The sequence below is a fragment of the Nelumbo lutea genome, chromosome 5 (assembly GCF_056320005.1).
Source record: "Nelumbo lutea isolate HS-2025 chromosome 5, American lotus-T2T, whole genome shotgun sequence".
NCBI lineage: Eukaryota > Viridiplantae > Streptophyta > Magnoliopsida > Proteales > Nelumbonaceae > Nelumbo > Nelumbo lutea.
The window spans coordinates 57,042,824-57,056,758 of record NC_142688.1 but is presented as its reverse complement, the minus strand read 5'-3'; the positions used below and the strand labels follow the sequence as shown (position 1 = coordinate 57,056,758).

The following is a 13,935-nucleotide window of genomic DNA, read 5'->3' as shown; positions in this document are numbered from 1 at the left end:
GCTAGACCTAACTAAAAAGAAAATAGTTGTTTGAACTTGCAAATTTATAGATCTAATAGTTGCTTAAGTTATAAACAATGGTGTAATTAATTAATACTGTTAATTATTAAAACTATTGTAATTAAGAAAAATACTATTAATTAAACTAACCCGTACCCGTATGGGTTGTAAAACCTCAAAACCCATTCGGGAGGGTAGGGATGGGTACCCACCGAGTATGGTAGAAATTGCCATCCCTAGTTTAAATATTGCATACAACCTGTAATTTTTAATAAGTACTGTTAATTATAAAAAATAATGTTAATTACAAAAAATAGTTACTGTTAATTTTTTTATTATTACTGTTAATTACAGATTATTTTTGTTACTTTGTTTTTGGCTATTTTTTGAAAATACTGTTATTTAATAAATACATTATTTTTATTGAAAATACTGTAAATTTAATTAGATACTGTAATTATTAAAAATTATGACAAATACTATAATTTTTAAACATTGTAATTATTAAATTACTGTTAATTACTAAATACATTATTTTTAATAAATACTGTAATTATTAATACTTGAAATTAATAAATACGGTATTATTAAAATACTGTAATTATTTAAACGTCATTAAATCTATTTTTAAAAAATAATTACTGTTAATTTTCTTGGTTTTTGTAAATACATTGTTTATAAAAAATAATATAAATACATTGTTTTTAAATAAATACTGTAATTAAAAAAATGTCATTTCATTGAATATTTTGTTAATTTAATTAAATACTGTATTTTTGGTAATTATGTAAATTATTAAAAATTATGGAAAATACTTTAATTATGAAAAATATTGTAGTTATTAAATTACTTTTAATTAATAAATACTGTCAATTAGTAAATACTGTAATTATTAATTAGTAAATGCTATATTTATTAAAATACTGTAATTATTTAATTGAAATTTGAAAATAATTACAGTTAACTACAGACCTAACGTTGACTCTTGTATTTTTCTGATAATAACGTTTATTAATGACTGTTAATTATATTATTTTTGGTTAATTGATTACTGTTACTGATTTTATATAACGTATGATTCACTGTTGGTGCGAACCGTCCGAAACACAGTTCAGGTTGGATAAACTCAGCATACTATCGAAAACGGGTTGCGCAAAACCCGTTTTCGTCGTATTCTTTGCCCGATCGTAAAAACGGGTTGTATGAGGATTAGATTATTTATTTTCACTTTTTATTACCGAAAGGCATGCTTCCCTTTCAGTAAACCTTGTTTTAGCTCATCCTCTAATCTATAAAGGGTCGAGTATGAAAGATAAGATATGGACATGAGAACGAATCTGAATCTTAGCATCCAAATTCATATGGGAACAGAGACTCATTAGGAATGTTTTTTTAATATATATATATATATATATATTAGATATGTACCCAAAATTTTCTCTAGGAATGTTTTTTTTTTTATTTTTAAAAATTTTATTATTTGACAATAACATCATTTCATTTTTAGGTAGATTTTAAATTTGACATTCCACTTTCATCATTAATAAAAATACTTCTTACATTTTATAATTATATATGTTTAGTATAATGAATATAAAATATTAGAGATATGCTTAATTATTTTTATTTTTGTATTATATATTTTATTAAATTTAAATTTTTTTTATTTAATTATGCCATTATTTGTTAACCCCAAATGGTTGAATTGTTTACTTGCCACTGGGAGGGAGAAAATGGTTTTATTTTCAAATAACTTTTTAAAATATTTATTTTTATACTATTAAAATTAATGTTGTGAATTTACTTAGTAGGCTTTAATGATAAAAAAATATATCTTAAATATACAATTTAAATTTTACATTCATTTTCCATCATTAATAAAAACATTTCATATTTATCATCCTTATTGTTGTTTTATATATATGTAGAATATATGATGTAAAATAATGTTCTCAAGGTACTACATCTTATGAGATCCTCAAACCAATGAGAAAAACGAGATAATGAATGGGCACTGGTTAAAATTGTACAATGAACGATAGTGATCTTCATATATTTTAGTTTACTATGCAAATTGTATGAATTTATATGATTAATAAAAAAATTCTTTCTTCAAAATTTGCCTCTTAGTTATAATCACAGATGTATGAATTTATATGATGGATACAAAAATTCTTTCTTCAAATTCTAACTCCTAAAATCGCACTTATACGAATTTATATGATAAATAAAAATTTCTTTTGTCTCCTATAGATCACACTTGTATGAATTTATATGATGAATAACACCTTATCTTATCTCTCGCAATTTCCTATTCCAAGTAATTGATCACACGGTGTATGCATTTATTACTTCATATTTTGTCCCTTAGCATGATGAATCGCACTTGTTTCTTTCCCATTCTCGCATCTATGCAAATCCAGGGTGCATCGCACCAGTTGCGCTAACATCGCAGCAACATATAATATAACCAACTTCAAACAACATCGTAAGAAGTCTCCACTATGAAAACATTTTAGCACTATGCCAATTCTCCATTTCTGAACAAGGCACGAAATTTCACCTACAAGTCTGATTCATGGCATGTACAACTATGAATGATTGTATTCTACACACATAAACGTTCTATCTAGAATACATACAAGTGCACAATACATTGCACCGATCACAAGCACAAAGGCCACCAGGGACCATGATGCATGCTTTCATGGCTTTAACAATTAAGTAAAACTTGTTGCACAAACACTATCCGTGAGAATTCTTCTATGGGATTAGAATCCAAGGTATCCATCAGGCTAGCTAGGGAATTCAGTGTCACGCTCATCATATCAGCTGGCAACTTGATTCAAGGAAGGTAGTTGTACTCAATCAATTTAGACACATATAAGCATGGGCACCTCATAATGCTCACACCTCCTCACTCCTGGGATCCTCAATTTTGTCCTTGCTTGACATCTAGCAACAACACTTCATCCATGTCGCCACCATTATCTACAATGCCCGAGGACACCACCATGACCAGCCTCACAATAACCTTACAAATCCCTTCCACAACATTCAAGGCAACTTCCTCTGACTGAGTCAGCCCCTTCTTCAACTTGTGCCCCCACAACCTCTACTATTAGGAATGACAACAGGGCAGGTTTGGGGTAAGACACTTTCGCCCAGTCCCCAGTGGCGGGGAGGGTTTGGGGATGGAAAATCTTTGAATTTTTTCATTTTAAAGCAATTATTTAAAAATTATCTATTTTATGAACAATTTATACATAGGATATAGAAATTTAGGGGTATTTGAGAAATTAAATTATAATACTCTAGGGATAATTTAAAAATAAAATTATGGGATCTTAAAATTTTTAAATTTTAAGAAAAATTTAAAAATATTTTAAATATCAATATTAAACCTAAAAATATTTTATTAATTTACCTTTGAGTTCGAAGAATTATATAGAAAACCCATCTATACCCCGTCCCTGATTCCAAGAAAAAATATTTTTCCTATCTTCGCCCATCCCTATTTAGGGGGGTGGGGAAAACCCACCCCGTTCGTGGTGGAGCGGGGCAGGGCCCCGATTTTACGGGGAAATAGCCATCCCTATCTACTGCTTTCCGCGCTTCTTTTTCCCCATGGTAACATTCTACTATTGAAGTCGTGGCTTGATTGAGCCCTTAGCACTGGTGACGCCTCAGATTGAAAATTTTGGAGCTCTACCCTCTTAGTTTTGCACACCTTTCATAGGTCTGCCATCAGATAGGACATATAATGGCAGGTGGCACCATATATTATGTGCAATGAAGTGGCACAACCTGTAAAATGACAAGGTTTAACCACTACAAATAAGAAATACACAATCAGATAATAAATCATATTCACATACCTCTTCGAGACCAATCTACCCATCGAGCAAATGAGGGCCCACAAAATAACCCTGAACTTGCACAGACTCCCTGATTAGGGCTACTGCAGCATTTTCACCACCACCATCCATCACATACTCCAAGACTATTTCCTGCACATGCATACAAGATTGAAGTTACAGTGATCAATATCACATTCAAAAAGGCATTAGATGTTGTCCTTACCCACCCAACGTGAGATGACTCCTTGGCACGCCTCTCGTGTGGCGGACCAGTGATATAGACTCTCCCCATACCTTATTGCCACATCAGTATTGCCCTTAAGGTCAAACCAGTGTTAGATATACCCATCCATCAGCAACTTGTCGTTCACTTCATCAAACGCCTCCCGGAGTTCTACAGGACTGCATTCATTGTGTTGCAGGGAAAAAGGTGAGATAGCCCCTTTGATTGGAAGAAACAACAATGTGGCTACATCCTCCACAGAAATATGAAACTCCCCAAAAGCCCCAATAAATGAATGGGTGTGAAGGCTCAACATACTCTACCCCATTACACCCAGATAGGTACATGAAACAATCAATAAGTTGTAGTAACCCTACAAATGTAGGAGACAACAATACATTGAATTCTCTAATATTGAACCATAGGGTTTTTTTTTTTAAATTGAATCGGTCCTATTGGTTTTTCCATATCCCCAAACCAAAACTGAACTGATACTATTGGTTGATCAGTTTCAGTTTTTGATCGGTTTGAATCTTCGATTTTTCAGTTTTTTTATATTTATAACATATATGATAAATAAATATATATAATATAATATTATAAATAATAAAGGACATATAATGTATTATAAATGTCATAAATACATATATATATATATATATAATATTTATATATAATATATAGATAATATGTGAGATATATTAAAAAGATATAAAATATACATATATCGGTCAGTTTGATCAACTGCATTTTTTTGATTTGGATCAATTTTTCTGTTTTTTGGTTTTTCAGTTTTTTATGAGCACCCGAAGTACATATGCAGTCCAGTCTCTACATCTGCCGGTATTAGACTCGTGACGCTAGAAAGTCATCAGGTCTTTTTTGGGAGACCATAAAAATAAAGTAACTCTTGCGCTTTAATCAAATCAAAGTATTTGCTTCCCCCATTATCACCGGAACCGAAGGCCAAAAACCCTCTCCCCCAACCTCTCCATTCGCCTCCTTGACTTGTGCCTAGTGATTCTCATTGGAAATGTAGTGAAACCTTGAAGGGGCTTACCTGTTAGGTACTCGATGAATCATAACCACTTTTTCAACATTGGAGAAGCTTCTTTTTGTTATTTCCTTGTCTCCCTTTATAGCTTCAACTATTCATTTATAAAAAGAGGGGCCTAAAGACCCCCACACGAGACCTATCCCAAGAGCATCGAGAGAGAGTTATTGCATGCCTTCCTCCCTCACTAAATGTCCTTGCACCCCTTTCACTAGAACACTTTTTACTCTCTTCATGCATCCTTGGTCATCCTCTATTCTTCGTGGAGGCCTTACCACCCCACCTACACAAAGTTGAAAAATCTCTAAAGAAACTTTATATGAGAGGCAAAAACTCGAACTGAGAGAATTAAGAGTATTTGTGTTGTGAATTTATGTGAAATTTTGTGTGTAAAAACGAATTGCATTACACCCTTTCATACATTCTAGAGAGTCATCATGAAAAGAAGCATGTCCATTTGAAGAGGCTCTTTATACAGTCATAAATTCAAATTTTGTGATTATTCACAATTAGTTAATAATTAATGAATGTTAACTTTTGAATCATGTCTTTTGATCACACCTGATCAAATTATGACTATTAGATTTAACTTAAAACGTTAGTGATCATAATTCGGCCTCTCAAATTGTTCAGACGCATCCTTATGTGTGGTTCAAGTCAGGTGTGGTTTTTTGAATCACAAACTGTAATTCACAATTTGGAAATCATGATTTTTTAACACAATGATTTTTGTGCATCTCATCATGCTTTTTGTGCAAATGATTTATACACCCTTATGTGTGGTTCAAGTCAGGTGTGGTTTTTTGAATCGTGAATCATAAACCAAGCCCTTGCATGTAGAGCCCAAGCAATTACCCTTAGGAGTCCTAACTAGGCATTTCAATGCATTGCTATTTATTTGCACTTGTCTTTTGCTTATTTTGTATTCATGTCTTGCATTTGTCCTTTTGTTTGCATTTTTATTATTGTTTTGTCTTCGCTTAAGAAAGTAGATAGGAATAGTTGTAGGCCCACGCAAGTACAATTCTTCATTCACTTTTAAATAAAAGCTACACAACCAAAATCCATGACTACAACCCAACCCAAGTACGGGCCTTACCTAACTGTTTAGAGTAATAAAACAATTAAGTCAGAAAGTGGTCCAATTTGAACAATCCAATCCCAGAGCCAACGAATGGATCAACTTCAAACTCAAGTAGAGCAATCCCAAACTAAAAAAGAGCATTTCCAAAACTAGGTAAGCAAACACCTATCCAAGAACCAAGCCCAACCCAATAAGGGAAAAACACTTAAGCCCGACCTTCATGGGCCCCATCCTTTCTAGTTCAGCCCAACCATCGGCGAAACACTCAATCCCAACTTTCATGGGCCCCATCCTTGCTAATTCAAACCAACTAGGGGCAAAGCACTTAAGCCCAACCATCATGGGCTCCACCCTTGTCAGATCAGCCTAGCCCCGGGCAAAACACTCAAGCACAACCTTCATGGGCACCATCCTTGCTAGTTTAACCCAACCACAGTAGCAAAACACTCAAGCCCAACCATCCTAGGCCTCATCTATGCTAGCCCAATCCAACTTAAGCCCAACCATCATGGGTCCACCCTTGTCAAATCAGCCCAACCACAGGCAAAACACTCAAGCACAACCTTCATGGGAACCATCCTTGCTAGTTCAACCTAACCAGGGGCAAAACACCCAAGCCTAACCATCCTGGGCGTCATCTATGCTAGTCCAATCCAACTAAGGGCATTGCAATCATGCTCAACCATTGTAGGCCTTAGTTATTTCAGTTCGGCCAAATCAAGGGCAATAGATTCAAACCCAAATTTCATAGAACTTAATCATGCCAACTTAGCCCATCCAAGAGCAATACTGTCAAAATCAACTTTCATGGGCCTCACTGATGCTAGTTCATCCCATTCAAGGCATTCTAAGGTAGGCTCAATCATCATGGGCCACAGTTCTAATGCAACCCATCCAAAGGTATCCTTATTTGACCTAACCCTCACCAATGCCAATTCAATCAAACCAGGAATAGTTCAACCAAGTCTAGGTCCCTATGCAAGGGGAAACAATAACCCTACTAGTTTATAATCAAACACCATAGTCCTCTACTCCAAACAGAACCACTGGCCTAAAATTTCATACAAGGGGTAACACTCTTGCCCGTGACCCCAATTGACCTAGGGCTGGACTAGTGGTTAACCCCCCTAGAACAAAGCCTTAGCAAGTTGTAAGGCAACAATTTTGACTTAGCAAACTATGACTTAACTATAGGACAAAGGTTACATCCAAGCTTTGAATGGTCTGACATGGACAAATACAATGGAGCTAGGTTCCCAAGGGCCCACATTAGAGTGTATCAACAAATCTTAAGGTCCATGGGCTTAATTGATGAGCTTTAAGCGTAATCACTCTTAAAGAGCCTAATTGGACCTACCGCGACTTGGTTAATGAACACCAACCCTAACTTAATGAAGAATTGGCCAAGTCTAGTTAATGCCTTTGTGAATTACTACTTGTATAACACAGACATCTTGTTATCAACGTGTAAACTAGAATTGGTTAAGAAAGGAACAAGAGAATCATTCACTGACCTCATATCTAGGTAGAGGAATCAAGTAGCTTAAGTCCTTAAGTGGCCTATTGGAGAGACCAAATTTCTTGGTCTTAAAGAGTTCAAATAAGGAATATGCAAGCAAATTGGCATTATCTTATCACCATACATTTCAATCCTTAGTTTATGTAGGTTACCAACTGGGGAATGAGATTTAAACTCAAGTAGTGATCTATGATGCATCAATTGCAATTGATCAACATCAACAAACAATCTGTGAGAATAATTTGATTCGATCTCTAAAAGACCAACATCAAATCATCTCTCAAGGCCGGTCAAGAGACCAACAAGCCATATAAAGTCATCAAATCAACACCATGCAACAAATGAACCAACCATTTGATTACACCAAGTACATCAGGCTCATCCAGTCTGTGGAAGTGGTATCGATAGGTAAGGAAGATAAGGCGCTTGATAACAACCTAGCTCATAAGCTAATTCAAAGGCCAGAAAAGGAAACCCCCAATATGGCAATGCACATTATCATTATAATGCAGGCATGTAGTAGAAAACTAAAAAAGAACAACCCTTTGATCCAACTAACTTCATCAAGCTCATAAAGCATATACACATCAATGAACTAGTTTAAAAAGAAGAGCATAATGTGCAAACCAACCAACTACACTTAGAAAAAGGTTTTATTTTTTTAAGTCAAGTAATTTCCATAAATTAGGGGCAAGAAAATCCTCGTAAAAGTCTAGACCAGGTGCAAAGTTCAACCATGGAATTATTGCAGCCCACCTTTGAATTTCATGTAGAAGATTAGCATGGTAAGAATCAAGTTGGTCAAGACCAAATCAGGTTAATCAGGTCCCCATCATTGAATCAAAAGACTAGCATGGTGCATCACAAGAAAAGCTAGAACCTAAGTAAACTATTAGCATCCGATTTTTACTCGATCCGCTGCCCAAACCCCTAATTTACCCTGAACACCCAATTAGACCTTTCTGATCTTTCCAAAAATCCAAGAAATCTAAATAGCCTGAATTTTAAACCAAGAGCCCTTAGATCCACCATTAAATTTGCCCGATACCAATATGATGGCCCTAATTAACCCTCATTTACACCTCAACCATTAGATCAAACACTACCATCAAACCTATGACCTCCTAAAATACCTAACCATGAAATTTCAACTTAAAATTCCCTCACTTACCCCACTATCAAACTAAGGTTCCATTTTGGGCCCTTCGTCAGCCTAAACAACTGCAACCCAGATCCCTTTGATCCGAACACCTCTGAACTAATCAAACCACACCATTGAACTCCAGAAATACCTAAATACCAACCCATAGATTTTTAATTTAAAACTCCCTTGTTTACCCATTGATTAGACTAAGATTTCATTTCAAACCCTTTTGTTGACCCAAATTTCCATAATCTTGACCTCTTTGAACCAACAAACATTACCATCAGAGCCAAAACCTCTTAAAATACACACTTATAAAATTTCAGCCCAAAATACCCTTGTTTACCCCTTCATCACACAATGATACTATTTCAAATTTCTAAATTAGTTGATTTAAGCCCCTCTAGATCCGCCTTATCCGGGGTCAATTGAGTCGATCTGACTCCACCAATCAATCCAAAATGAACAAAAACCTTATCTTGAATAAATTTATTAAAATGCACTTGCTATGATACCAGAAAGACATAGTACTCAAAGAACTTTGACCAATTAAAGTAAAATGCCCTTGAATTGGTCACCTCTTTTATGATACTAGTTGACAGTACTATGTCTTTCCGTTGAATCCAATCAAATCTAGATGTACGGAGCAATATATATATATATATATATATATATATATATATAGTATACAAATTACATAGATTTTTTTACTAGTTATCATATTTAGTTATTTTGGACCTATTAGGCCTCAAGTCATTATTCATTTTTCATATCCTCTCTATTTCTTTTTATTTTATTTATTTTCTACGTAAATTTTCTTGTTTTAAAGTATGATTAGTGAAAAAATTGTATCCATTAGATTAGTATACCAAATTTTGCATGTTTGTATAGATATCACATAGAATAAAATAAGTTACTTTCAACACTTCAACTTGAAACGATTGGTTCACAATACAGTTTCACTCAAAACAAAGTTAAAGCACCTAACCAGCATAACTTTCCAACCAAATAGTTTTTTACTAGAACTATGGTGCAAATGGACATTACCATGATCCGACTCGATCCTATTTTTGTCTGATTTGGATAATCCTCTTTTGGATTTTCGGATTGGATCCCATTTGGATTCAAATTACTTTATCTGATCCGACATATATATGTATGTATGTATGTATATTAATATATTTATTTATAAATATGTTTATATTGCACTTTCATATTTTTATAAAAAGACATATATATATATATATATATATATATATATATATATATATATATATATATATATATATATATATATGTATATGTGTGTGTGTGTGTATGTGTGTGTGTGTGATGAAAATAGTTAAAAAAATACTTGTATTTTTTGTTTTCTTTATATAAACTTTTGTGTTTTTTCTTTTAAAAATTTATTAAAATTTTCATAATTCAAATCGGATTGGATCATGTTCGGATTTGAATCACCATTTATGAGATCAGTTCTCGAATTCTACTATCGAATCATATTCGAATATACCTTGGTTCAAATTCGATTCGACTCATTTGCATCCCTAACTAGAACCATTGTGTGTTTGCTTTAAGTTGAACTAGCAATGCTACTCAAAAAGCTAGATCTACAAACTACCACAAAAGCCAGTATTAAAAGAGGCAATTTTGTTCTATCCAAGTGTTGGCAATTTCCCCCCAAGTGAGAACTAGGGGTGCAAATGGATTGGATCATCTGATCCTAAGTGAGACAGTTACTTATCTTCCTACGAGACAGTATCACTTACCCGGGTAAGTGATATCTTGGAAAAATGAGTTTTCCATAGACCCCACATAAAATCTAAAAAAAAGAATGTAGGTATCTCAGTCAATAGGAATCAAAATCCCAGTGACCGACTTTCCCTCTCTCAAAATCTAGAAAACAAAGAGGCCTTACTACCGGTTCTTGGAACAATATGAAGGGATGAGAGATCCATTATCTGGATGGCCAAACCCTGCAGGAAGGTTGGGTGAAATTTCAAAAATTTCTCTCCCATGTGGGAATCACATTCCTTATTTTAGAAAATTGCATTTTCAATGATCAATCTTGAAACAAAATAGACCAGATCAAAAACCAAAAGGATAGGAGAGGGATATACCTAATATGGAGTAACAGTAACTCCCAACGAAGGTGTTCACGCCCAAGGAGAAAACCAAAGACTGCTTCCACCGAAGATGACACAGTGTGAGGTGAAGCAGAATCAGCAGGACGGTTCTTTAGCAAGAATCGAATTCTTCAACAAGAATATGATGGAGGGCTGGTGAGCATGACTTCAAATTGCCTCTTCTAGCAAAAGGCAATATCAAGAACCGTTCTTGATCACTCCTACTGGTGGAGATCAAACTGTGTAAGGCGGCAAGAGCAGGAAAGAACAAGAGCAATCAAACTGTATATTGTCTTCTCTCTCAATTCAGCAAACTATCAGATATTTAGGGAGGTCCGCCTTGCTCTCCTATTTATAGCCTTAAAGAGAGGTTTTCCTAATCCCATTAGAGGTTTCCTAATCTAAATCTTATATTTGGATCTGGACTCTCTTTAAGAGATAAGGATAATCCCTTATCTTATCTACCAATAAAGATCAACCTTCATAATCTAATTAGGAGTTTCCTGATCCAAATCTTTATTTGGATCTGGACTCTTTGAGTGGATAGGGATAATCCCTTATTCTATTAGCTAATCCAAATCCCAGAACCGCCCGTTATTTAATTAATCTTATTAAGCCAGTTTGAATGGGCTTTAAGCCCATTAAGTCTATGTGCTCACTTAACCTCTTAACCTGCTACCCAGTTGGTTATCATTGTATGGCGTGGGACCTAAACATTGATCTACACATCAGCCACATGGGTTCAGCCCAACCTTTGTTACAAGGCCTGGCCGAATTCACTGTGGAAGACAATGAACCCCTAAGTTCATCACCATGGGTTCTTAACAAGCCCAACATTTACACTAAATGGTCATTGGGTCCAGCCAACCCAAGGACTATGGGCAGATGCAAGATTAGCCCATCAGGTATTACCCTCAATGGTCTTACACTTAACCTCTCAGCCCATAATGATCAAACACTGCCCTATAAAAGATGACCTCTCCCTCGGCTGCAAGGTACAGTGTTGCACTCTCTACTCGCATGGATCCCGAGAATTAAAACCTTTTGCAAACATTTTGAAACCATAAATATATATATATATCTTTATATAAATATATTTTGCAAAAAAATTTCAATGGTTGAAATCAACTACCAGCAGGTTAGGTTTCCATCAGAGATAGTGCATCCCTGATCATTCACTTTGTCCAACAAAGGGGTTGATCCTGTCACTATGATCACCCACTCAGATGAATTCTTGGACTGTCCCAACATACCTAGGTTTTGACCCCCTCTAAGGATCTCACTGATTGACACATCAAAGACATCCCAATCTGACACCTAGTGCAGTATCATAATCGAGTCTAGGGGTCAGGTATAACATTCCAGTTTTTCCCATCTATCTCCAAGGTCCAGGGCAATACTAGAATTTTGATCCGGTTTAGGGTTTCAAGAAAACCTACACTGCATGTACATCAGGTCTCACCCTAACAGCTAAGGCAAGCCACCCCAACCAACTTGGCAGCACATTAGTGTCAGCCTTGGCAGGATAAATCTCTTCAGATCTATCCAACGGCTGTGAAGATTCTAAACTAACACGAATCTCATTAAGTGTCCAGTTTAAAGGTATCACACAGAAACACACCACAATGACATGAATCAATTATGTAGTTTTATTCATTTACAATAAATGTCAAAAGATACATCAATCTAATTGGAGCTAAAGGGCATAACTGTCTAATACAATAAATAGTTGAGTAGAATATTAATAATTTCTAATTATGGTAGAGATGGGTTTTGTGAATCATTCCCCTCTACAGAGCCCCCAAGCCACCCCCAAGCCAATCAAACATGGTTGTACTAGTTTTACTCTACCAACATTGATTGTTTGGAGTAGGAGCATCAATTGGACTAGATTTGGTCTAATACGATCCAGTCCAGTGTGAATCCATTACAAATGGATCAGGTCCAATCCAATCCAATGAATATGACCATTTTGGACTGGTCCAATTCAATGTCTGGACCATTCCCCCCTCTCAAAAGCAGAAAAACAAAGAGGCCTTATTACCAGTTCTTAGGACAATGCTTAGTTGAGTAGGATATTAGTAATTGCTAATTATGGTAGAGGTGGCTTTTGTGAGTCATTCCCCTCTCCAAAGCCTCCAAGCCACCCCCGAGCCAGTCAAACATGATTGTACTAGTTTTACTCTACCAACATTCATTTTTTGGAGTAGGGGCGCCAATTGGACTGGATTTGGTCCAATCCGATCCATTCCAGTGTGAATCCATTACAAATGGATCAGGTCCAATACAATCCAAATAATATTTTGTTTTCCCCTCTCAAAAAAAAACAAAGAGGCCTTGTTACCAGTTCTCGGGACAATGCTTAGTTGAGTAGAATATTAATAATTGCTAATTATGGTAGATGTGGGTTTTGTGAATCATTCCCCCCTCCAGAGCCCCAAGCCACCCCCCAAGCCGGTCAAACATGGTTGTACTAGTTTTACTCTACCAACATTCATTGCTTGGAGTAGGAGTGTAAATTGGACTGGATTTGGTTCAATCCGATCCAATCCAGTGTGAATCCATTACAAATGGATCAGGTCCTATCCAATCCAATGAATATTTTGAATCATTTTGGATTGGTCCAATTCAATGTCTAGACCATCCAATCTGTTAAAATTTATCTTAATTTAGACTGGTTTCAACTCAAACCCGGTCCATTGACACCTATATTCTTATCTTATAGCAACGGACCAGGTACTGGCTCAATCCAACCCAAAAATCCAATATTAATTCATTATGGACAGACCAGGTCCAATCCAATCCATTAAATAATTAAATTCTTTGCACCATTAAGTCTGGATTGGTCCAATTCATTGTCTTGTTGGTCTGTCCAATTCATCCAAATTCATTTTGGTTTGGAATACAATCCAAAACCAATCCATT

The 13,935-nt window shown here is 35.3% G+C and overlaps 1 protein-coding gene across 1 annotated transcript in view; it reads right to left on the bottom strand.

Annotated features, from left to right (window-relative positions):
- LOC148852579 (L-arabinokinase-like) overlaps positions 1-4,152 on the bottom strand; it is a 138,311-nt gene extending 134,159 nt beyond the window's left edge. The window contains exons 1-3 of the mRNA XM_088945832.1: positions 4,093-4,152; positions 3,898-4,010; positions 3,731-3,807 (exon numbers count right to left, since the gene is read on the bottom strand). Coding sequence (XP_088801958.1) covers positions 3,731-3,807; positions 3,898-4,010; positions 4,093-4,152 — 250 coding nt within the window. The remainder of the gene's footprint in view (positions 1-3,730; positions 3,808-3,897; positions 4,011-4,092) is intronic.
- Between the last annotated feature and the right edge of the window lie 9,783 nt (positions 4,153-13,935).